Source organism: Apis florea, unplaced genomic scaffold (assembly GCF_048593485.1).
Source record: "Apis florea isolate Af1SG1 unplaced genomic scaffold, ASM4859348v1 contig_2350_pilon, whole genome shotgun sequence".
Lineage (NCBI taxonomy): Eukaryota > Metazoa > Arthropoda > Insecta > Hymenoptera > Apidae > Apis > Apis florea.
This window is the reverse complement of record NW_028256565.1, coordinates 782,401-807,135: the sequence shown is the minus strand read 5'-3', so window position 1 is coordinate 807,135 and position 24,735 is coordinate 782,401. Positions and strand designations below refer to the sequence as shown.

Genomic DNA, 24,735 nt, shown 5'->3' with positions numbered 1-24,735 from the left:
AAATAATAAATAAAATTACTTTAATACTTTATTTAATATTTTACTTGGATATATTATAAATTTACAAATATCACCCTTTTTTAAATTTTTTAAATTTAAAAAAAATTAAAATTAAATTTCTAAAAAAATATTTTATATAATTATGTTTTATTTATTATTAATTAAATAAAAAAATATTTTTAGAAAATACTTTTTTAATAACATTCGAATGTGAAATATTAAAATTTGCAATTAAAATACCGGAAGTAAATATTATAAATTTAAATACATATTATTTAAAAATAATAAATAATCACAATTTCTTTTTACATCGTGTAATTAATACAATAAAATATTGAAACTTTATATATACACAATATTTTTATTAATCTTTATTATAACATTTTATCAAAATCGAAATTTGAATAACAGTAAAATTCATTTGCAAGATTATTTTGATGATGAGGTACAAAACAACAAACTTCTACATTTAATAATCTTTTTGCTAATTCACTCATAATAGAACCTGCAAAATAAAAATAATTAAAAACTTTAATTAATATATAAAAAAAAAATTATTAAAAATACCTGTACAAAGTACATAATTTTTTTTAGCTAAAAATTTTATTGTAAGAGCAGTTTTTGTTAAACATTCATCAGAAAGAAATGGTGGATCGGCTATAACCAAATCATAAAAATTTGACATATGTTTAGGTATATCCAAAGGGAACTTATAGTTATATGGTACAAAATCAAGTCCATATATTTTAAAACGTTCATCATATTCAAAAAGAGTAACTGTAAATAAATATTTAATAATACTATTAGTAATAATATTTTAAATAATGCATAAATTATTAAAATACAAATATTTCCATACCTTGTCGTTCTTCACAATTTTTTTTTAATTTGTTATAAAGTGTAGGACATGAAATTAAAGCAATTTTTCCATTAGATTCTGTACTTCGTATAATACCTTTTACAAGAGTATCTATTGTCTTATCATCATACCAAAATTGACTTAATTGCTAAAAATTCAAATATGTAAATTATTAAATTAATAATTAATTTTAAAATATAAAATAATTCAATATATAAAATAAATAGATGAGAATAAATAATTTCTTTTGCAAAACACTTAATATGTCAAATTTAAGTAAATTAGTAAAATATATATTTAAGAAATATATTTAATAAGAGTTTTAATTTACCCAATTTTCATCAAAAGAAATTTCTAAATCTTTATTTTCTAAACTACATTTTAATTGGTTTTCTCTTTCTTGTTTTTCTTTAAGAAACTCATTTAAAGCAGCAAGTGTTGTAGGACATAATTGTAAATCATCATCATCATCATTATTTTTATACATCTTTCATCATATTAATTTTTTATTAACTAAAACACATTAAATTTATATTATTTTTTAATAATATATTTATTTTATATATAAACTTTATAAAAAAAGATTAGAATTATCAATTTATTATTTAAAAAATATATAATTTATAAACAATACTTTATATTTGTTAAAAATTTTACTGTAATTGATAATTTATTTATGTAACTGTAAATAAATATTATAATATTTTAAATTAATTTATTATATTTGTATTAATGTATTATATTTATCATTTAATTATAGAATAATTCGATATTTCATGTTTGTTCAAATTCATATTATCAATATCAATATCAATTTATTAAAAAATGAAAAGGTTTGATCTTAATCTTAATCTTTATAGGTTGTAAAAGATAAAAATAAAAATCAATCAATATATAAAGCTTAAAATTTAGAAAAAGTATGTAATAATCTTCGTAATAAAATAAAGATTAGGATTTCTTATCGCATTATTGCAATAATTAAATTTATACATTTACCAAGTTTACTTACTTTTGTACATTACTTTTGTACTCCTGGTTAAGACAGGAATTATCTAATTACATATTAAAGAAAAGAAAAAAAGAAATAATCATGGATGTAAAAGATGACATACAATTATTTGAATCTATTGGTTTAAGTGAACAAAAAGCTAAGGAAACTCTAAAAAATAAACAAGTTTCTAATAATTTGAAACTTGCTATAATAGAGGTTAGTAAATTATATAAATATATAACAACAAATATATTTTAAATTATTTTTTTTAATATTAGTAATATAATCAAAATTTCTTTGTTTATATTTAAAATTAATTAAATTTAAATTTAAATTTTTTTATTTGCATTTTAATTTCATCATTTAATTTTATTAATCTGTAATATTTAATTATGCCATGTGTAATATTTATAGGCTAATAAGTATGGAGTTATTACACCAGAAATTGGAATTTTGTTATATCATCTTGCTTCAAAAATTAAGAATCAAATTGCAGATAAATTGTCATTTCTTGCTAAATATATAGCTGAAAAGAAATTAGATACAATTCAAAGACTAGATGCTGGTTTAAATTACTTGCTTAATCATATAAAAGGAAATATTGATATATCTGATTTTGAAAAAGAATGTGGTATAAATATTATTGTATCACCAGAAGAAATAGAATATGAAGTAGAAAAAGTAATAAATGCACATAAAATAGAAATAACAGAGAAAAGGTATTTATTATATTAATATTAGTACTTAATATTTTACGTTTTATTATATATATATATTATATATATATAAATAATTTTTATAGATATCATTTTAATATTGGTCCATTGATGCAACAAGTACGTAATATTTTAAAATGGGCAGATGGAAAAGCAATAAAAAATGAATTTGATATTCAAATGCTTGATTTGTTAGGTCCAAAATGTGAGTCTGATCTTGTACCATTAAATAAATCAACAAAACAAGCAAAAATGCGAAAACCAGTGAAAGAAAAAAGTAAATCAAATAATTTCTTATATTTATACAGAACTTATGCATTATAATTTATTAAAAAAATATTTATATATTATTTAGTGGAATCAAAAAATATAACAATAACAAATGATAAAGAAGATGCTCAGACAATAAATGAATTAATGAAAAGTAAAGTTAATTTTCATAAACCAGGAGAAAATTATAAAACTGAAGGATATATTATAACACCAAATACACACAAATTACTTCAAGAACATTTAAAAATAACAGGTGGTAAGGTAATAACTAGATTTCCACCAGAACCTAATGGAATTTTACATATTGGTCATGCAAAAGCAATTAATATTAATTTTGGGTATGTTCTTATATGAGTTTTAATTATTATTTTTAATTTATATTATATTCCAAATAATATTTCTTATTTATTTATTTATAATTTAATGTATAATAATATAATTTAGATATGCAGCAGCTTATGATGGAATCTGTTATTTACGCTATGATGATACAAATCCTGAAAAAGAAGAAGAAAAATTTTTTATTGGTATTCGTGAAATGGTAGAATGGCTTGGTTATAAACCAGCTAAAATTACTCATTCTTCTGATTATTTTCAAGAGTTGTATGAATGGGCTGTTATGCTTATTGAAAAAGATTTAGCATATGTCTGTCACCAATCTAGTGAAGACATAAAAGGTTTCAATCCACCTCCAAGTCCCTGGCGAAATAGACCAATTTCAGAAAGTTTACAATTATTTGAAGTAATTATTAAATCAAATTATTATATTTTTTAATATATAATATAAATATTTTTAATTTTTGTTATTATATATACAAAATATAAAATTTTAAATATATTTTTATATAGGATATGAAAAGTGGTTTACTTGAGGAAGGTGAAGCCACATTACGAATGAAAGTAACATTAGAAGAAGGTAAACAAGATCCAGTTGCATATAGAATAAAATATACTCCACATCATAGAACAGGAAATCAATGGTGTATTTATCCAACTTATGATTTTACTCATTGTTTATGTGACAGTATAGAGAATATAACTCATTCTCTTTGTACAAAAGAATTTCAATCAAGAAGATCATCATATTATTGGCTTTGTAATGCTTTAGATATTTATTGTCCCGTGCAATGGGAATATGGTAGATTAAATATTAGTTATACAGTTGTTTCTAAAAGGAAAATTAGTAAATTGATTGAAGAAGGCATTGTATCAGATTGGGATGATCCAAGGTATATTTTAATAAAATTGTACAGATATAATATTATATAAATGTTATGATATTAATATTTAAAATAATGAATTTTTAATTTATTGTATTTGTATGTTTTATTTTCAGATTATTTACATTAACAGCTCTTCGTAGACGAGGTTTCCCACCTGAAGCTATAAATAATTTTTGTGCACAAATGGGTGTAACTGGTGCTCAAGTAATTGTTGATCCAGCTGCTTTAGAAGCATGTGTTAGAGATGTCTTAAATATAACTGCAAGTCGACACATGGTAGTTTTAGATCCATTAAAAATAACTATTAGCAATTTTTCTTACGAAAAATCCATAAAAGTAACAGTTCCTAACTTTCCTAATGATCCAGAGAAAGGCAAACATGAAATTGATTTTGATGAAATTGTATATATTGAAACATCTGATTTCAAAGAGGTATATAGTATTTAATTCAATTATACGGATTAATAAGTATTTTTATTATTTTATTAAAAATGTTATACATTTATAGAAAGCAGAAAAAGATTTTAGACGTTTAACACCAAATCAATCCGTTGGTTTAAAACATGTAGGAATAGTATTAACAATCAAGGAAATTGAAAGAGATAGTACTGGTAATATTATAAATCTCATAGTCAAACAAGAATCTATTTCTGAAACTAATAAACCTAAAGCTTTTATACATTGGGTATCAAATCCTGTATTGGCATCCATTAGATTATATGAACGTTTGTAAGTATTAATTTAATGTAATAAAATAATAATAATTTATCATTTATATAAATAATTTTTTATTTATTTGTGATAATTTTCAGATTTAAACATAAAAATCCTGAAGATATTAATGAAGTACCAAATGGCTTTTTAAGTGATATTAATTCAATCACTAAAAAAGAAATTGTTGGATATATTGATAAAAGTTTAGCAAATTCGGCAAAAAATTTTGAAAAATATCAGTTCGAACGTATAGGTTTTTTTTCTGTAGATCCTGATACGCTACCGGGAAAGGTAATTGAAATTTAAATTAAAATAGTGTTATTATTACTGATTTTATTTATCTTTTCCAGCTTGTTTTTAACAGAACTGTAACATTAAAAGAAGATGCAGGAAAAATATAAATAGAATTATTACATTTACAGTTTGATGGATTTATCATCAATTTTTATAATATTTTGTTATGATATTTGTAAAATAATAATTTAAAAAATTATTAGATAATTAATGAATAAATAAAAAGCTATTTAATTCATCATGCAAGATTCATATGTAGGAATCATATACTTAATATTTATAAAGGCATCTTCACCTCCATATATTTCAAGTAATTCAAGAGTTTCTTGTATTATATCTGCAACATTTTCACCCTTCTGTTGTGCATAATCAATACCTTCTCCAAGATTCACTAAAATATCAATTTTAATTTTTAATATTTTTATATAAAATTATAAAAGTACATTAAAATCTTACCGTTCCTATCTTTTAATAAATTAAGAACTGGTAAGATTTGTCTAAAATATGGTACTAAAGCTTCTCCAACACAATCTGCCGAGCGTACAAGATTTTGAAGAGTTTTCAGTGTTGTACATAAAACTTCTGGTACTTTTGTATTTAAAGCTTCTACAATATATATAAATTATATATAATTATAAATAAATTATATAATAAAAAATATAAATAATAAAAAATAGAATAAAAAAATGGAAAAATGGAATACCTACTTTTAATAGGAATTATTAATTGTGGTACAACGGGTAAAATTTTAGGTCCGCCATGTTCTAACATATCAGATATTCCTTGTTCTACTATGAATTTAAGCGGTTGTTCAGTTTCGGTTAAGCCATCAAAAAATAAGGGTAAATAGTGATGGAAATCTAAATCTTCGATGTTCACTTTCCAATTAAGTTTTAAACCATACAAATCTTTTTCCAATGCAATTGGAAATACATTCCATTCATAAAATTTCCGAAAAGTTGATGGTTTGGCTGGTTGAGGTTTATATAATTCATAGCGAGGAGGTTTTGCAACTACAGTATTTTCCTATATTACAAAGAAATATTAATTTGTATAAATTTAATTTTTAGAATATTGAAATATTATGTTACCTGTAGAGCTTGAATAGTGAAAGCAGGAACAACTCTGGGTTTTCTTTTTTTACGTTCTGATATATCTTTTCGAATTTCTTTCCAAAATTTAGTTTCATTTACCATTCCGATACTTTTTTTTAATAATATTCAATCAAAAAAAATATTTCAAAATTCGAAATGTTATAGAATATATATATAAATGAATATAATTTTATTTATTAAAAAGATACCAAAATTTTATATTGATAATTCGTCAGTACCTAATATCACTGAATCGTTTTAGCCAGCAACTGAAAATATGGATTTAACACGTTTCTTAGCAACTATTATAGCTTATTAATCAACTATTATAAATAATAACACATGTACATCTATTTAAAAGTTATTTTTATCTTAAAATTAAATTTATCTTAAATTTTATCTTAAAACATACATAAATTTTAAATGAAATATACTAAGAAATATAAAAATGTTAAAGTTCCATTAATATACATCTCTTCATTTTATGTACATTAAATACTTTGGTAAAGAATAAATAACAATTATTTATGATTTTGTTGTAGATTTTATAATTTTCTTGAATTGTAGATCATCAAATATCAAATCCCTTTTTTTTGGTTCATCTTTATCAGCTGTATATTTTTAATAAGAAAAATAATAAAAATAATGTATTAAAAATGATTAATATATAAAATTAAAAATTGAATAATTTTTTTGAATTTGAAAAAATAAATTTGAAAAGGATATTTGTGAAGCAATTTGAAAATTCCTGTTCCTACAGGTACTGGAATACCCATTATAATTGATTCAGAAACTCCGCAAATAACATCTTTTTGTCCATAATAAGCTGCATCAAATAAGTGATCAGATGTCTTTTCAAACTGTTAAATAATTATTTATATTAGTATTTTTCCATAACAAAGGAGATGTAATAAAAAATACTTACTGAAGCTAAATTTAAGACAGATTCCTTCATTTTAGCTAAACCTTGTCTTGTAATACCTAATACTTCTCCCCTACTAGTCATTAGATCTGCTACAAGCATTGGATGTCTTCGATCAATACTCATTCCATGATTTTCCATGACCAATTTAATTTCTGTCATTATAGTTGCTCTTGCAGCCTCAATTCCTAAAGTTTTAAAAACCTGAAACATTATATAATGTATATATAATTCATAGATATATAAAAATAGATTTTATATTTACTTCAATTGTATTATTTGAAGTTGTTTTTTTGCCAAGAACTCCAAGAGTTGCCATTACATCTCGCATATTGTCTCCTTCTACGAATAATTTATATTTTTTTTTACCACATGAATCATCATTATGAATTACAGCTCTAGAAACTGATGGTAAACCCTTAAATTGTATAAATGTAAGAATATATTAAATTTTTTAAAATTAAAAAATAATTTATAATATATATATTCGTTTTTTACTTTGTATACCTTTATAACAATATTTGGAATCAATTCTTTAAGCTGTGTAAGAGCATAATTTAAACTATATTTATTTTTGCTTGGATTCACAGTAATAATAGAATCTCCTCTAACATTTACCAATTTTGGATTTAGTCTTAATTTTGATGTACAAATTCTACATAAATGTTATAATAATTAAATTTATTGGTATGCAACAGAAATAACACTTCTTTTTATATTATAAATATAAATTTATATACTTACGAATAGCGTATGGAATTGACATCTACTTCTAATTTCAATAATTTTATTCTATCAATATCTATTTTGATTAATAAGAAACAATCATCTGGAAGATAAACTTCTTCGATATATTCCGTTACTTCTCCTAAAATAGTTTTTTCAATCCTGCCTTTTACTCTTCTAGCATATTCCGGATCTGCATCATTTATCTAATACCAAAATGAATCATAGAAATGAAAAATAATATATTTATATAAATGCTATTTAATTAATTAAATAATATCTTTTCATATAAATAGAATTTTAAATAAATATAACAAAACTTACTAAAGCAGCAGTAATAATTGGAGTACTAATTTTGGGACTTGCATTAATAATTTCTTTAATACGCGGTACACCTTGAGTAATATTCATAGACGCTACACCGGCGAAATGGAAAGTTTTTAATGTCATTTGTGTTCCTGGTTCTCCAATACTTTGTGCAGCAAGTGCACCTACAGCAGTACCTGGTTCTATCTTTGCTCTCATGTACTTTTCTTTACAAGTATGAATAAATTCAACTAACTGAGAAACTGTGAGTCGTTCAAGTTGTAAAATTACAGGTACATTTAATATCGCATTATGTCGAAGACGTGCTATTTTACGTGCTACAGTTTTAAGGAATGTGCTATAAGAAAAAGTAACATTTAATAATTTATTTTTAATAGTATTAAAAAATGAAATAAATGATATTTACGATAATTCTTGTTTAAATTCTTCACTGAGACATTCATATTCCTCAGAATTTAGTAATTCATTTGTAGCTTTAATTACACTATGACCATCTAATGATTCTTCATTTTTACATGGAGATTTGGCTCTTACATGATCTAATATTCTCTTATAATCCACTGGACAATCTTTTCCTATTAAAATAATTATATAATTATTTTATTTTTGATATTATAAATAATATGTTACCTTCCATATATGTAGGATCTAGAGCATCTCCACCATATAATATTTGTACAATATCTCCTACTGAATTACGAACTGTCATATCATAATGAAGGCACAAATCTTCTAAACTCTTAACTAATCGTCGTTGCATGTAACCAGTTTCAGCAGTTTTAACTGCTGTATCTACAAGACCTTCTCTTCCACCCATTGTATGAAAAAAAAATTCCGTTGGTGTTAAACCAGAATAGAATGAATTTTCTACAAAACCTTTAGCTGCAGGAATTTTTGAATGTCTTTCAAAATGTGGTAAAGCTCTATCTTCAAATCCATTTGGAACTCTATGACCACTAATAGCTTGTTGTCCCACACATGCTATTAGAGTAAAAATATAAAAAAATATAAAAAAAAATATTCTTGTAATTCTTATAAAAAATATATATGTAATAAACATACCAATCATTTGAGAAATATTAATAAAACTTCCTTTACTGCCAGATAATGCCATAATTAATGGACTATTACTTGGATGAAGTTCTTTTAAACATGCTTTACCAGCATGATCACGAATTACTGAAAGTTCCTTTAATATCATTGCTTCTAATGTTTCTTCTTCTGTACAACCAGGTTGACATATAAGACGTCCTTCTTCCATGTCTTGAATATATTCTGTACACTTAGAATATCTAAATCATAGTAATTAATAAATACATGATTTAAATATTTTTATTTATAAGTAAAATAAAATAATCTTTAAATTTAAACTTACCCTGCATTTAAAAGTTCTTGTTTAGCTTTAAGAAGTCCTTGACCAGGTGTAACATCACCAATACCAATTGAAAAACCTCTATTCATAAGGAAGAAACTTGCCATTCTTGCTAATCGCCACATAGCTATTGTTGCAATATCTTCACCCCAATCACGCAGCAAAATATAAAATATATTTTGTTTTGATCCCGAACCTAACGTTGATTTATCCATAGATCCTGCTAATAATTCTGAGTTCCGAATAATAACATCTGCAATTTATTATTTTCATTATTTTTTTTATTAACGAATAAATTATTAATAATAAGAACACATACAAGAATCATTAATACATAATTCCTCATTGGTAGTATAAGCTCTTCCTTTAGTTTTTAAATTAGCTTTAATGTTACAAGTATTATTAGGTTTTAAAATTAAACTAAAAATTTGTTTTCCTGTCCATAATGTAGTCGGTTTTAAAATAGCTGGTTCAGGTAAATTTATAGACATAGTAATATCAGGTCCTGCTAGAAGACAACCAGCTAATTGACTTGCTTGAGTTTTATTTAAAAACATGTCCTTTTGAGTCAGAAGATATCCACCAGTAATAAAATCTTGTGTCGCAGCTATTAGTAGTTCTCCATTGCGAGGTGTAACTAAATTTGATTTATTCTGAAAAAAATATATAATATTATGATTTATATGTAAATAGTATATAATAATAAAGTTAAAAAAAAATAATTTGCATATTACCCCCATTAAAACTAGAGCTTCTGCTCTTGCTTCTTCAGTTTGAGGAACATGTAAATTCATTTCATCGCCGTCGAAGTCAGCATTATATGGAGTACAAACACATTCATTAAATCTAAATGTTCTATGATCTAATATTTTTGCTTTATGTGCCATAATGCTTAATTTATGTAATGATGGTTGTCTATTGAATAATACTACATCATCATCCCTCAGATGTCTTTCAACAATGTCACCATACTATTAAAAATAAAACATATTATTGATCATTCGTTTTTATATATAAAATATTGGATAGAAATTATGTATAAAGTATTGCAGATACATAAAATGATTTAAAGGAATGTTGAATTAAAGATAATATATTAGATAATTTCAAATATTCAATTCAAACATTTCTTTTTCATATTTCTTGTTAATGTTTTAAACTATTCATCATTTGCATCACTATTGCTCATCATATCTAAATCTTCATTCATTTAATAAAATTATTGTATATTATTGTATATTGTATATTATATTGTATATTATAATTATTATTATAATTGTAATATTTTAAAGATAAAATTACCTGTAAATCTTGAGCAATTTTTTGACGGTTACCATATCTTAAATATTTTTTGAATTGTGTTTTTCCTTGTTGTATAAAATTTGCTCCTGGATGTATATCAGGACCATTTCTTACAAGTTTTCGCATTAATTCTATGTTTGATGGATTAACTTTTTCAGGATATGTTAAAATTTTGGCAACATGAATAGGTACACCAACCTAATAAAAAAATATAAAATATGTAAATTTTAATGTTTAGAATAATATAAAATATATATAAAAAATTAATTTATAAAAATATAAAATTTTACTTGTTCAATTCTAAGATTAGGATCTGGTGAAATAACAGTTCGACTAGAAAAATCTACACGTTTACCAGATAAGTTACCACGAAAACGACCTTGTTTTCCTTTTAATCTTTGAACCAATCCTCTTCCAGATTTTTTTGGCTAATCAAAATAATTTAATAATAAAATAAGGTCAAAATAGATAAAAATTTGTATCATTATTATAAAAAACTTACTTGCATATTGAGAGGTATACCAGACATTTCACTATTTATATAAAGGGCACAATGTAATTGTAGAAATTCCCAATCTTCACTATACATTTGTACTTTAGCTCCACTTTGTCTATGTTTCTGAATAACATCATTGATAAAAACTATTTCTGATAATTTCATTGTTAAATGATCTTCTGTTGTACCAGCTTTGATATCAGATACAACACTAGGTCTAATACAAATTGGTGGTACAGGAATCCTTGTTAATATTAAATCTTTTGGTAATGCACATTCTGTATTCATCATTAATAGAGGAATGTCATTTTCTGGAATTTTTTCCAAAATACTTTGTACCTGAAATTATGGTATTGTTATTGGATTAAATAAAAAATAAAAATTATTAAAAAATGAATTTGATTTTTATTTTTTACCTCTAAAGGATTTAATACATTAACTAATCCACTTTGAAGTATTCCTTCTAATGCTTTATTTTCTTCAAGAACATTATTATATTCTGCTAACTTTTGTTGAACAATAACATCTACTTTTTTTTTTGCCTTATATTTTTCATGAACTATTTTGAGTAAACCAGCCTTTTTGACAGTTCCATTAAGATCTCCACAATTTTGACAAACTGATGTTTTTTTAGCTTTATCCAAAATCTGTTTACGCAATGCTTTGCGTGTTAAATATCCCAAATTAGGATTTAATACCCTAGTTAAATAATGTTTTTTATCTATTTCAGATAACATAACATGAGAACAATTCTATAAATCAAGATAATACAGTTATTATTATATTATTTAATTAAAACTAATATAAAATTAAATAAAATAAATAATAGATTACTTTACAAATAGTTTGAAGAATACCAATAATAGATCTAAAATAACCAACATGAAAAACTGGCAATTCTAAATCAATATAACCAAAATGTCCAATACATTCATTTAAAGTTTTACCACATGATGCACAATTGGTAGTATTATTACAGGTACCCTAAAAATTTATATTGATATTATTTAAAAAATTAATTTATAAAACATAAAAAGAAATTTATATATACCATTTTTCTATCAAGAACTCCATATGGAACTGGAGTATGTTCAACATCCTGATTATATAAATTTTTAGCCACAACATGCATATGGGCCTGTCTTTCCATATTGTGGCGGCTATCCACTCCAAATGAGACATGAGAACTAAATAATTCAAAAGAATATAGATCAAAGTTAATAAATAATAATTATATATGTTAAACTTTAATTACATTATTAATTTTTTTAATCAGAAAAAACAATTAATTAAATAAATATAATAATAAAATTAATTTTATTAAAAAATATTATTAAAATACATTTTAATAAAAAATATTCAGTTAATAAATAATATATAAAATTTGTATTTTTATACTATTTTTTTAAAAATTATTTAACATTAAAAGTAATAAAAATAATAACATAAAATTCATTTTTAAAGCGAATTAAAATAATATACATACATTTTGCGAGCTACGTCTGTTTCTCTAAATTGTTCTTTTACCATTGTGAAGGTTATATATTATATTTTATTTTTTAATGTTTAATATATTATTTAATGTAACTTGTTTATAATTTATTTATAAATATTATATAGTATAAGCGAATAAATGTTAAACTATTACAAGGTATGTATTACTTTTTTTACATAAATTACTTAAATATTCAAAAAAATTCAAAGAGTTCTTAGAACACGTGTAATCTTCTATTCGTGGTGCCATCTCGAATTTGACAACTAGTAAGTCATATAATCTTGTACCATGCTTATTGCAGCATGTAGTACTTTTCCTTGTTGAAATTATTCAACAAGGAAAAGTACTACAATCTAAAATCTACAATTTGATAAAAGTTTTATACAAATCCTATAACACAGACAAAATTTAACAAGGAATTTCACAAGGAATCTTGTACCATGCTTATTACAGCATGTAGTACTTTTCCTTGTTGAAATTATTGCCTTATTAAATTTTGTCTGTGTTATAGGATTTGTATAAAACTTTTATCAAATTGTAGATTTTAGATTTTATTTTTGCTTTTAAATTTTATTTAAAACTATAATTATTTATAAATTTATTTTAATAAAATTCTTTATTAGAATTGAAAGTTACATATGTATATTAATATAGTATAGTAATGCATCAATACATGCATAACAACATGTATGGAAAAGGGCGCGTGATGGATTGAATATATTGAAATAAAATATTTTTTATTATATTTATTGATTTATCTTTTTCGCTCAAAATATTATTTAATTGATCTATATATTGCACATTTATCGAATTCGAATACATCTAAAATATGCCAAGAGTAAGTTCGAAATCCTTAATTAAATAGTCAATCAAACAATCGAGGTTAAATACGTTCGTTTTTTATTAGTATAGATATATTTTCTTCAAAATACTTGTTGAAAATGATATTAATTACTTAACATTTTTAATTTTTTTTTTTTAGGACATACGATCCTATTTTCAAACAGCTAAAATAAATTCTAGCATCGTTTCAACAAAGGCTGTTAAAAGACGTATTATTTCGTCTGATGAAGATGATGAAAAACCAAAACCTTCATTTAAACAGTCTAAGGTTTTAAATTAAAACTTTTAATATATTTATTATAATTTACTTTGTAAAATTTTTAAATTTTAATTTTTATTTAAAGAATAAGAAAATTATATTTTATATAATATTTTAATAATTTTAATAAAATATATATTGATTGTATTTTAGAAAACAAAAATATTGGGAAAGAAAGTTATTGCATCTGATTCTGAAGAAGATGTTAAGATTGTTTCTCCTGCTGATATATTTGGTAAAAATCCAATAAAGAGACAAGAAGCACCTAAGATATCTAAACAATTACAAAAGGAGGTAGTATCATATTTAAATAATATTATAAAATAATTATATATAATTTCATTAAATATTATAGGAAGCTAGAAGTCATCATGATGATGATTTTGAAAGAACTTTATGTCAATTAGATACTTCTGATATTGAACAAAAATATTTAACAGAAACTAAAGTTAATAAAGGTATTAATATAAAATTATAAAAAATAATATGCTAGTTATTATTATATTATTTAATCATTATAATTATATTATTTTTTTATATTTATAAATTCTCATGAAAATAATGATGAAAATAAAGAAAAGATTCCTGTTATAGCCATAGATTCTCATGAAAGTAATGATGAAAATGAAGAAAAGATTTCTATTAAGAGAAAAGAAAATGTTAAAAAGAAAAAAACATTTGATAAAACAAATCAAGAAAAAAATAATGAAAAAATATTTGATAAAACAAATCAAGAAAAAAATAATGAAAAAAAATATAAGTTAAAGTCAAAAAAACATTCTAATAGTTCAAATGAAGACATTGAGCATGAAAGTTCTGAACATAATAATAAAATTCAACATAAAAAGACATCTTCTAAAAAAATGGATACTTCTGACATATATGAGGAAATAATTGCAAAGAAAAAACAAAGTGCTACAATGTATCAGCAATATCTTCAAAGAGGAGGAGCTAGAAATCCAGGCTCAAAGAAAATTCCTGTTGTATGTAATAAATGAATGATATTAGATGGAAAAATATTCTTTTAATTTAGAAATACTATGCATTGATAAATTGGTTTGATAAGAGAATGCCGAAAATAAACTATTTGTTCCAACAAATGTGATACATACTGATATATAACCAATGTTGATATGTATGTTGAATTCAATCAATATATATTCAACTATATATTTTTGTAGCTTGACTTATCTTTTTATATCTATCTCTTATCATTTTATATCTATAGTTTTTCTGGGTGCCAATTTATCAGCAATATATAGTATACAAGAAGTAGTAGTAGTAGTAATATACAATATAATATATATGTATAATATATTTATTTTATAATACGTATGTATAATATATATGTATAAAAAAAAGAAAAAAAAATATTAAAATTTTAGGGTGCTGAATATTGCTTAGCAGGATTAAGTTTTGTAATAACTGGAGTTTTAGATTCTTTGGAAAGGGAGGAAGCTGAAGAACTTATCAAACAATATGGTGGACGAATTTTACATCAAGTTACAAAGAAAACTGATTATATTATAGTAGGTGATCAAGCTGGTCCTTCAAAATTATCAAAGGTAATAGTAATTATTTTATAATTATAATTAATTTATTAAAACCTTTATTTAAAATGATTGTTTATTAAAAATTCTTCTTATTAATAATTTAAAAAACATTTAGGCTGATAGTTTAAATATAAAAAAAATATCAGAAGATGATTTATTAGATCTGATACGTACACGCCCTATAGGTTGCATTAATGATATGCATCAATCTCGTACAAAATTAAAAGATAAATTAAAACAAAAATCTGAAGAATTAGAAGAAGAATCACCATCAAAGAAAATAAAAGTTATTACGAATGAACAGACAAAAAATTTAACAGAAATACACAAAGAAATAAGTAAGAAAGAAATAGAAACATCATTGAAAATGTCACCACAAAAACAAGAATATGATACTAAAAATATAAAAATAAAATCTCCAATTAAAAAAAAATATATTGAACTCAAAGAATCATTCATAGAAGACAAGAAAGAAATTGATGATGTAAAAGATATAAAAACAAATATTCTACAAGATGTAAGAAATATTTGAATACAATACAAATAATTTTATTAGTTTTATATTGTTCATATTTTTTTAGATAAATAATAAAATATCAACACAGACATTGGTTGAAAAATATAGACCAAAAACTATGAAACAAATTTTGGGACAGCAAGGAGATAAAAGTATTGCTAAGAAATTGTATGCTTGGTTAATAAATTGGCATAAAAATCAATCTGGTCAAATAAAACATATAAAACCTAGTAAGTTTTTTATTCTTTATATATAACATATATTCTTATAACTTAAATGTTTAATATAATTAAAATTTTCTTAAATATTTTCTTTGCTTTAGATCCATGGGCAAAGAACAGTGATGGAGCTTTCTTTAAAGCAGCTTTATTATCTGGTCCTCCTGGAATTGGAAAAACAACAACTGTTCAAGTTATTTGCAACGAATTAGGTTTTGATCTTATAGAATTTAATGCATCAGATACTAGAAGTAAAAAACTTCTAGAAGAAGAAGTATCAGAATTATTATCTAATACTACATTAAAAAATTATTTTCAAGGTATATTTACTTATGAATCTATTTCCTGAATGATTTTAAAATGATTAATAGTTAGTAAATAAATTGATATATATATTATATTACAATGAAAGATTTTTAAAGAAATTTGAATTAATTAATTTTATTTGTTATCTTGTTATCTTATATTCTACTACTTGATAACTAATATTTTTAAATTTTATTTTATGTTTATTCTTAAATATTCTTAAATTTTATAGTATGTTTGTAAATATATTTAATAGAATATTTTAATAAATTTTAATTAAATATATTTAAAATATCATATATATTTTTATAAAATTATTTTGGTATTTTTTAATTTTATGTTACAGATAATAAAAGTAAACCGTCATCGAAACATGTTTTATTAATGGACGAAGTAGATGGAATGGCTGGTAATGAAGATCGTGGTGGTCTACAAGAATTAATTAAATTGATCAAATCAACTGACATACCTATTGTTTGTATTTGTAATGATCGAAATCATTCGAAAATGAGAACACTTGCTAATTATACATTTGATCTTCGATTTTCAAAACCTAGATTGGAACAAATTAGGGTAAAATAATATGGAATTCAAAGATTTCAAAGAAATAATTTTATGTATTTTTTATTGTATTATTTTTTTTTATATAGGCTGCAATGAAATCTATATGTTTCAAAGAAAACATTAATATCACAAATGAAGATCTTGATCTATTAATTGAATCAACTAATCAAGATATTCGACAAATTATAAATCATTTAGCATTATTTGTTGGACAAATTGGTTCTCAAGAGAAATCTGGAAAGAAACATATAAATAAGGATCTGAAATTGGGTTCTTGGGATGTTGTAAAACAAGTATTTTCTGCAGAAGAACAAAAACATATGAATTTCAATGAGAAATGTGATCTATTTTTCCATGATTATAATATAGCACCACTATTTGTACAAGAAAATTATTTACTGGTTATACCTGAAGCACCAAAGTACGTATTCAAATAAAAAGATATATTTAATTTTCTTCTTATTTATATAGATAAAGTAAAGCTATTGATAATGAAATATCTAAATACTTAGATATTTTATGAATAATTGAAATTTGATTCAAAACAAATATTCTGATATAAAATGAATTAACAATTTGAATAAAAATTGAATTATTTTAAAATCTTTATCTATGAAATATTTTTAAAAAAATCAATTATATAGTTTTTTTTTTATATTGTTACATTCATTTAATATTATTTTTATTCTTTTAAATATAGAAATAAATTATTAGAAAAAGTAGCTGAAAGTGCCGAGAGTTTAGCGTTGGGAGATATAGTTGAAAATTGTATAAGAAGTAATAATGCCTGGTCTCTTTTACCAATACAAGCTTGTTATTCTTCTGTTATACCTGGGGCAGCAATGTCTGGCCATATTGGTGGCCAGATTAATTTTCCAGCTTGGCTTGGACGTAATTCAAAAGCCGGTAAATTTAATCGGTAATATTATAATTATTAATTAATCATAATTTTTTTATTACATATTCTATATTTTATATATAAATTTTTATATGATTTTTAGTTTAATGCAGGAAATTACTTTACATGCTCGTTTGACTACTACTGCAAGTAAAGAGGCTATAAATCTGGATTACATTAAATATCTCAGAAATACCATTATTAGACCTTTAGCAGTTGATGGTATTGAAAATATAGCTGTTGCAATAGATGTTATGAATCATTATCACCTACTCAGGTTAATATTTCATTATTTCATGAAGATTAAATTTTCATTAAGATTAATTATATAAAATTATTATTAATTATATAAAATTATTTTTATGATTATAAAATTTTTATCAAGTTTTATTATTTTTGTTAATAGAGAAGATTTAGATTCTTTAGTAGAAATTTCTTTATGGCCTGGTCAACAAGATCCAATGCAAGTTATAGATAGTAAAGTATGTTATAAATTCTAAATCATTTTTAATAATTTTATATATATAATTTTATATATACTTAAATAAAGAAAAAAAAATTGTATTGTAGGTAAAAGCTGCCTTTACAAGAGCATATAATAAGAATTCTGTAGTTCTTCCATATGTAGTGAATAGTACATCAAAAAAGAAAACAGCAATAAATATACAAGAAGAAGGTTTAGAAGAGGAAGAAGAAGAAGTAGATTCTGATCAAAATGATAATATGGATACAGATAAAATGATCAAGGTTAATTAAAAAATATTTCACATTATGAAATTTATATATTTATAAGTATTTATTTTATTAATTAAAATGCATTTTTAGACGAAAAAACCTGGCACAAGTAAAAATACGGAATCAAAAAGTGAAAAGAAGGGCAAAAAAAATAATGATAACATTTTTAAACGCGGAAGAGGACGAGGAAAAGCAAAATAATGCAAATATAAAAATGGAATGTGATTTTTATTTGAAGAATTTATCATTTTGTAATGTATTTATTTATTATTAGATTCGTAATACTTATATATTTGTTCATTTATTGTGAAAATTTTTTTGTTGTAAAGAATGATGTCGTAAATCATTCATTAATATATCTATTACGTAAAGATGGACAAATATTTTTTTTTAAAATAATAATCAAAAAAATTTATTTTTATTTGTATTTTTATTTATATTTTATTCATATATTTTTATTTATTCACCCTTTTTTAATGGTTGTTGGTCCAAGATTTATGCACATCCTGGAATAAAATTTAAAAAATTATAATTAATTGATATTTAAGCTTTAAATAAATTGACATTTTTATATATCAATTTTTATGTTTGTTTTGACTACTAGAATCGACAATCCATATAGATAAATATGAATTGCATTGTAAAAATATATACCTTTTGATTTAGATTTCCATCCAATATATTCGTTAGTTTTTTTATTTTCTTCTGTAAGCCATTCTGTCAATGGTTTGAAATATTCCAATAATCCGGCAGTATCCATATTTCTTTGACCAGTGATTTTTTCCATTGCATCTTGCCAAGGTTTAGAAAAACCCAATTCTAACATTGATCTATATCGTAATAATAAATTCATTTAATAATCGTTTTGTTGCAATTGAATTACAGAGTTGAAATTTAATAAAAACTTACTTTAACAAGTTTCCTGCAGCTGTATTATTATAAATATCACATTTATGTAATGGTTTTGAATTTGAATTCTGCGGATCGTATTGTTTTGCTTCTATACAAAGAGCTTTATGAAATTGAAATTGTATTATAAAACTGACATAATATCTAATATACTCGACATTTGCTATTATATGATATTTCGCACCAGGATCGAAATCATCTTCTGATCGAGTTATTGGTGCTTCAATACCTTGAAAAGCTTCAGCAATATCCCACCTAATTATTAATTATTAAATCAAAATTTATAAATTACAAATCAAAGAAGATTAAAAAAGAAATATTAAAAAACAAATTTAAAAAATTTTTTTGTAATTTTCCTCTGTATATTACTTAAATATTAAAGTTACTAACCAGAAACAATTATAAACATCTGACGTGATTTCTCCACGGAATACACTCCAGCGCCACTTTTCCATCGCATATGCAAATGGTAAGAAGACGATTTTATCAAGGCCTTTCAAATAAAGATGATTAATATTAGCTTCCACATCAGTTGAATCATCATCCAGTAATCTAAAATATAACATTTATATAATTTAAAGAATGATATTTGAAGTTATTCATATTCATTTTAATATTATGGCATAAATTTTACTTAATAGTTTTCAGGTGGCTCGGTGTAGATGCGCTAAGTGCTATTACGTCACCAACTGCTTCATGAAATCCAGGATTCGCACCTTCTTTGAAAAAAGTGGGTTGATTTTTATATTGTAGATAATATTCCACATGACCCATTTCGTGATGTGCGGTTAACAAATGTTCCATTGTGACTTCAGTGCACTGTTTAATTCTAAAGTCCTTGCCATCGTAGAAGTCCCAGGCGCTAGCGTGGCAGATTAGTTCGCGATCTTTTGGCTTTTCCAATATTGATCGTTCCCAGAAAAGATCCGGCATTGCAGTGAGATTGATCGAAGTGAAAAAATCTTCGGCAACACGGAAAATAGTTGTTGCATTGTATCCTAAGAAAATGATTGTTTAAAAATTAAAGCGATCTATCTATTTATTTTATTTTTAAAATTAAACAATTTCTCTTATTTACATATAAATTCTGCTTATTTACAGATTTATTTTTATATATTTTTATATATATGCTAATCAAACCTTGTTTTATCATAGCATCAGTCACGTCTGGCATTTGTTTTCCTGGATAAGGGGTAGTAAAATTCGCAATGTTACTCCAACTTTGTGCCCACATATTGCCTAGCAAGTGTGCTGGGATAGGGCCGTCTTTCGAAACGATATTTTCACCGTACTTTTTTCGAAGTTCGCGACGAACATACGCGTGCAATTGTAAATAAAGTGGTTTCAATTGTTGCCAAAGTGTCTCTAAAAACATTTTATGACAAATTGATGTCATATTTTAATAATATTTTATTAAAATATTTTATTAAATATTTTAAGTTTTAACTCACCGATTTGTTCAGGGAAATCATCAGCTTCATAATCTTTCAGCCAATAAGCCGCGTTATCGGAATAATTATTTAATCTGGCAGCCATATTACTTAATTCAACGTATCTCATGAACAACAATTTCACTTTTTTACCAGTGGCATTTCTCCATTCGGTCCAAATGTATTTCAATTCTTCAGGATCGCGGCTCTTTTTTAAAAGATCCGTTAATTCCGGTTCTAAGGCGAGATCGCATTTTGTTCGATTGTTGTAATCGCAGATTTTAGCAGTGCTATAGATGTTTTCCATTTCACTTATTATTTTCTCATATTCTTGATAAAGCTATAACAAACTTACAATTAATTATTATAGATCACATTTTAAAATCGTATTTAAGACAACGTAAGATGGAATTTTCATGGAACAAGGATAAAAGCGTAAAAAATTGATCGAAGTCACAACTATTGTGACTTTTTTCATATCTAAATATCACACTTTCTAATGTTATTTTAAAGATTTTGTTAAAGTTTTTAATTTATTAAAATTTCAGAGATATTTACATTTTCGGGGAGTGCTGCATAACCTAGAACGCTAAGTTTTGAGAATTGTCTCTTGATGCTTTCATCCTTAATATCTTTCCACGGGAATTGATTCACTTCCTGCCATGAGGATTTGAAGTACTGTGCCGCTTTTGAAGATACATTCAATTTATCCTCTAAATTATCTTTAGTCAAATTCGATGCATATTTCCATTCAGCGAGCGTTAGCTTATTGTTCCATTCTGCATATTCTTTGTCGAGTTTATTTAGAAATTCTTTAGCCTTTATCAGGTTATCAGTCTTATTCGTATCCTGAGATGTTGATATTCCCCATATTAGCGATACAAGTAACGCCACCAACAGTCTGCAAAATTTTATATAACGTTACAATGTTTAACATAAATAATTGCAGATAAAAATAACAGTAAAATGATCTTCCAACAATTTTTACGACTTCTTTTGAGAGGTTACGATGTGCAATAGAACTTATAAAAAAAAAAAAAATCTTGAAATTTTTCAAAATACAAATAGAAAAAAAATTACAAATAGAAAAAAAAATTTAGAGATACAAATGTATAATGGCATTTATTACGTTATAATATGCCTATGATAATTGAACGATAATATCGCATCATGCACCAGACCATAATGCCTTAACCATCCGTGATCTTTGTATTTTTCAATCAACTAAAATAAGATAATTGCTTTTAACAACCAATTGTGTAATATTGTAACGTGATAAGAATAATGAAGTTATTAAGAATTTCCAAACAAATTTGTGTTTCGTTTAAAACTAAATACATAAGCAATGTGTATAGTATTTACGATTTACGATTAGTAAAAATTTTCATTTCATTTCGATTGATTTTCGTACGATCGATATATTGTTAAAGAAATATAAACAATAAAAAAATAACATAATAGTGGTAAAATAGATAAATATAAACGTTTCGTTCATATCTGTATTTTTTAAAAAAATTAATAAGATAAATAAAGTATGCGATTATGTTTTTGTTTGATTGTAAAATATGATATGGTAGAAACGTGTTGCATGAATATTACAATTTTGCCATCTCTCAATAATCTTATACAAAAGAATTTAAAAAAAAACTTATTCTATTTCTTAATTAAAATGAATTTAATAAAAACAAAATATAATTGTATGTATAGAAAGATACATAAATCAAATTTAATATTTAAACTACTTCTAAATCACTGAAACGAGAGATTTCTTTCACAAAGTAGATGTTATCTGATCATTATTAAGAATAAATTTCGATAATTGACATAACTATGATTAAATTTTCTTTTAATTAAATTAACTCATTAAGTTGTACGTATTTAAAATTTAATCAATAATCGTAACTTAAGTTAAATTATACAAAAATATGGTAAAAATATGGTAAAAATATAAATTGCATGAAAAATCTGTTTCATATTTACGAATTATATATTATAAAAATGCGTTTATTCGCATTAATCCATAATTGTCACAATTGTTGCAATATTATCGAAATTAAACTTGTTTAAACAAGTTAAAAATAATAAATGTCTTTTTTCTCCCATACTTACGAGCGTAACATTTCCTTTCGATGTTCGACGCTGAAGTTCGACGAATTAATAAAACAGTTGACCAACTACCACAATCGGTCAAGGAGCAACTTTCACGAGTCTAGGCAAATACTGTTCCCTCGCGTAACAAAACTTGCCTACCGTCCGGTGAACACTCATCGAGTGATGTCGAACCATGAGATACGTCTAACTTTTATGCACTGCCCCCACCCTTTCGATTTAATGTTTTCTCCAGTACGAACAACGTTTACAACATATTCGTAACCAGACTATGTTTGCTCTTCGTATCGATGAATTTATCATTTTGCATCGAGTATATCGAATTATAAAATATCCTTTTGTCCTTTTTTTTTGTCTTTGATATTTACAATATATTATAATTGATATACATAGAAAAAAAAATCCCATCAATTAATATGTTATTTACAATTTTCTGAAAAAAGAAAAGTCACAATTTATTACTTTCTCGCAATAACTTAAGATATACAAATTATCAAATCAGTTTTCACGTACCATTCGATTCTTTATTGAATACATTTTTTTTCTTGTTCCTTTAAAATTTTTTCTCGTTATTATCCAGTTTCGTTTTATAACAATATTATAAAACGTTTGGGAATGCGTAATATTCTTCGAATTAAAACTATAAGCAAATTTTGATTGATTCTGTTGCCAATCATTTTTATAGTTGGTCGAAATTAACGATTCACTTGCTTATTATTACCAACTATCCCATTCTCTCATCCGACGAACCAGTTTTACATTCTCGGTTCGTAACAACAAGCGTGTCCTTGCATCGATTGTTTTGCTCTAATGTCCTCCAGTTTTTTTCTTCGGCTCTCGCTCGGACAATCACCGTTCCGTATACACTTCCACGAGAACGTGTCATCCTCGATGTTCGTTACTCATTTCAAGGGCTTTTACGTGAATTGAAAAGTAAAAAGTCTCGTAGCCGCGTAACGCGACGATAATTGTATTTATGAATCGAGTTGTCCGCCATACATTAACCATGAATTTATTCCATTAGAGTGGAATAAAGAAATCAAAAAAATTATGCAATTATTTTTTAACAATGAAGAAATTTTGATACAGATTTTAGAAAAATAATTTTTTAAAGAGAACTTATACTTTTAACTTAACTATCGATCAGACGAGGATAAGATAATTTTATCTTTGTGAAATACTGATATTTTGGACACGGTAAAAATAGGTAAAAGAGTATCATTAAAGAAGATCAAAAATTTAAGAAATAATATAATATGTTACTGATGTATACAGTGGATTTATAGAAAAACTCGTCAACATCGTTTAAAAATAATTTTTGCTTTATTATTGTTGCCTAATTATTGCTTATTTAATAAATTATAGTTCTGTTATCTTTGTATACATAATGAATATAATAATGTTAAAATTGTTTGTTCTCGTGAGAGATGATTCATTATGCAAAGAGTTTCAAGTTATCGGTTTAGTTTGTAAACAATACTCGTTTATAATTCTTTTATTATTACTATAGCATCTTAAAATTAATTTGTAATATAAACTATATATAACGAGTACGTATATCGATAATTGTAATTGAATTATCGAAAAAAT

The 24,735-nt window shown here is 24.0% G+C and overlaps 6 protein-coding genes across 9 annotated transcripts; 2 read left to right on the top strand and 4 right to left on the bottom strand.

Moving 5' to 3' along the window:
- Positions 1–341: 341 nt before the first annotated feature.
- LOC100863264 (EEF1A lysine methyltransferase 1) lies at positions 342–2,066 on the bottom strand. The gene is made up of 5 exons (XM_031918494.2): positions 1,869–2,066; positions 1,191–1,372; positions 860–1,007; positions 568–777; positions 342–505 (listed from the first exon to the last, which is right to left on the bottom strand). Exons 2-5 carry the CDS (start codon positions 1,344–1,346, stop codon positions 375–377), a joined length of 645 nt encoding a protein of 214 aa, XP_031774354.1. The 5' UTR covers positions 1,347–1,372; positions 1,869–2,066; the 3' UTR covers positions 342–374.
- Positions 1,879–5,309, top strand: GlnRS (Glutaminyl-tRNA synthetase). The gene is made up of 10 exons (XM_003696317.4): positions 1,879–2,066; positions 2,265–2,569; positions 2,653–2,843; positions 2,922–3,177; positions 3,284–3,581; positions 3,689–4,068; positions 4,176–4,494; positions 4,571–4,791; positions 4,875–5,067; positions 5,127–5,309. The coding sequence occupies exons 1-10, from the start codon at positions 1,950–1,952 to the stop codon at positions 5,175–5,177; spliced, it is 2,331 nt and encodes a 776-aa protein (XP_003696365.1). The 5' UTR covers positions 1,879–1,949; the 3' UTR covers positions 5,178–5,309.
- LOC100863148 (parkin coregulated gene protein) lies at positions 5,090–6,431 on the bottom strand. Its single transcript, XM_003696469.3, has 4 exons — positions 6,162–6,431; positions 5,778–6,096; positions 5,527–5,676; positions 5,090–5,461 (listed from the first exon to the last, which is right to left on the bottom strand). The coding sequence occupies exons 1-4, from the start codon at positions 6,264–6,266 to the stop codon at positions 5,301–5,303; spliced, it is 735 nt and encodes a 244-aa protein (XP_003696517.1). The 5' UTR covers positions 6,267–6,431; the 3' UTR covers positions 5,090–5,300.
- LOC100864089 (RNA polymerase III subunit A) lies at positions 6,336–13,227 on the bottom strand. 3 transcript variants are annotated; one of them, XR_015290983.1, is made up of 21 exons: positions 12,796–13,227; positions 12,361–12,496; positions 12,144–12,293; positions 11,726–12,061; positions 11,316–11,648; positions 11,104–11,241; positions 10,814–11,011; positions 10,246–10,482; positions 9,831–10,164; positions 9,515–9,764; positions 9,202–9,431; positions 8,770–9,120; positions 8,546–8,714; positions 8,137–8,476; positions 7,831–8,018; positions 7,594–7,741; positions 7,352–7,504; positions 7,090–7,290; positions 6,891–7,024; positions 6,577–6,777; positions 6,336–6,433 (listed from the first exon to the last, which is right to left on the bottom strand). XR_015290983.1 is itself a non-coding variant. In XM_012490201.3 (20 exons), exons 1-20 carry the CDS (start codon positions 12,837–12,839, stop codon positions 6,690–6,692), a joined length of 4,158 nt encoding a protein of 1,385 aa, XP_012345655.2. In that variant the 5' UTR covers positions 12,840–13,227; the 3' UTR covers positions 6,469–6,689. The 3 variants fall into 3 exon arrangements, 1 of the variants encoding a protein (XP_012345655.2); XR_015290984.1 differs by lacking the exon at positions 12,796–13,227 and having other exon boundaries at positions 12,167–12,293; XM_012490201.3 differs by lacking the exon at positions 6,336–6,433 and having other exon boundaries at positions 6,469–6,777.
- Gnf1 (germ line transcription factor 1) lies at positions 13,073–19,118 on the top strand. Of its 2 annotated transcripts, XM_086904256.1 has the most exons (17): positions 13,073–13,180; positions 13,459–13,642; positions 13,787–13,915; positions 14,060–14,200; positions 14,262–14,364; positions 14,501–14,889; positions 15,292–15,471; positions 15,575–15,976; positions 16,041–16,206; positions 16,299–16,514; positions 16,847–17,073; positions 17,151–17,485; positions 17,765–17,983; positions 18,066–18,239; positions 18,369–18,444; positions 18,533–18,709; positions 18,788–19,118. In XM_086904256.1, the coding sequence occupies exons 2-17, from the start codon at positions 13,634–13,636 to the stop codon at positions 18,896–18,898; spliced, it is 3,054 nt and encodes a 1,017-aa protein (XP_086760382.1). In that variant the 5' UTR covers positions 13,073–13,180; positions 13,459–13,633; the 3' UTR covers positions 18,899–19,118. The 2 variants fall into 2 exon arrangements, 1 of the variants encoding a protein (XP_086760382.1); XR_015290985.1 differs by lacking the exon at positions 18,369–18,444.
- On the bottom strand, positions 18,907–24,016 carry LOC105736298 (angiotensin-converting enzyme). Its single transcript, XM_012490217.3, has 10 exons — positions 23,659–24,016; positions 23,146–23,578; positions 21,595–21,937; positions 21,058–21,376; positions 20,747–20,971; positions 20,241–20,604; positions 19,997–20,158; positions 19,607–19,861; positions 19,352–19,527; positions 18,907–19,203 (listed from the first exon to the last, which is right to left on the bottom strand). The coding sequence occupies exons 2-10, from the start codon at positions 23,154–23,156 to the stop codon at positions 19,193–19,195; spliced, it is 1,866 nt and encodes a 621-aa protein (XP_012345671.1). The 5' UTR covers positions 23,157–23,578; positions 23,659–24,016; the 3' UTR covers positions 18,907–19,192.
- Positions 24,017–24,735: the final 719 nt, after the last annotated feature.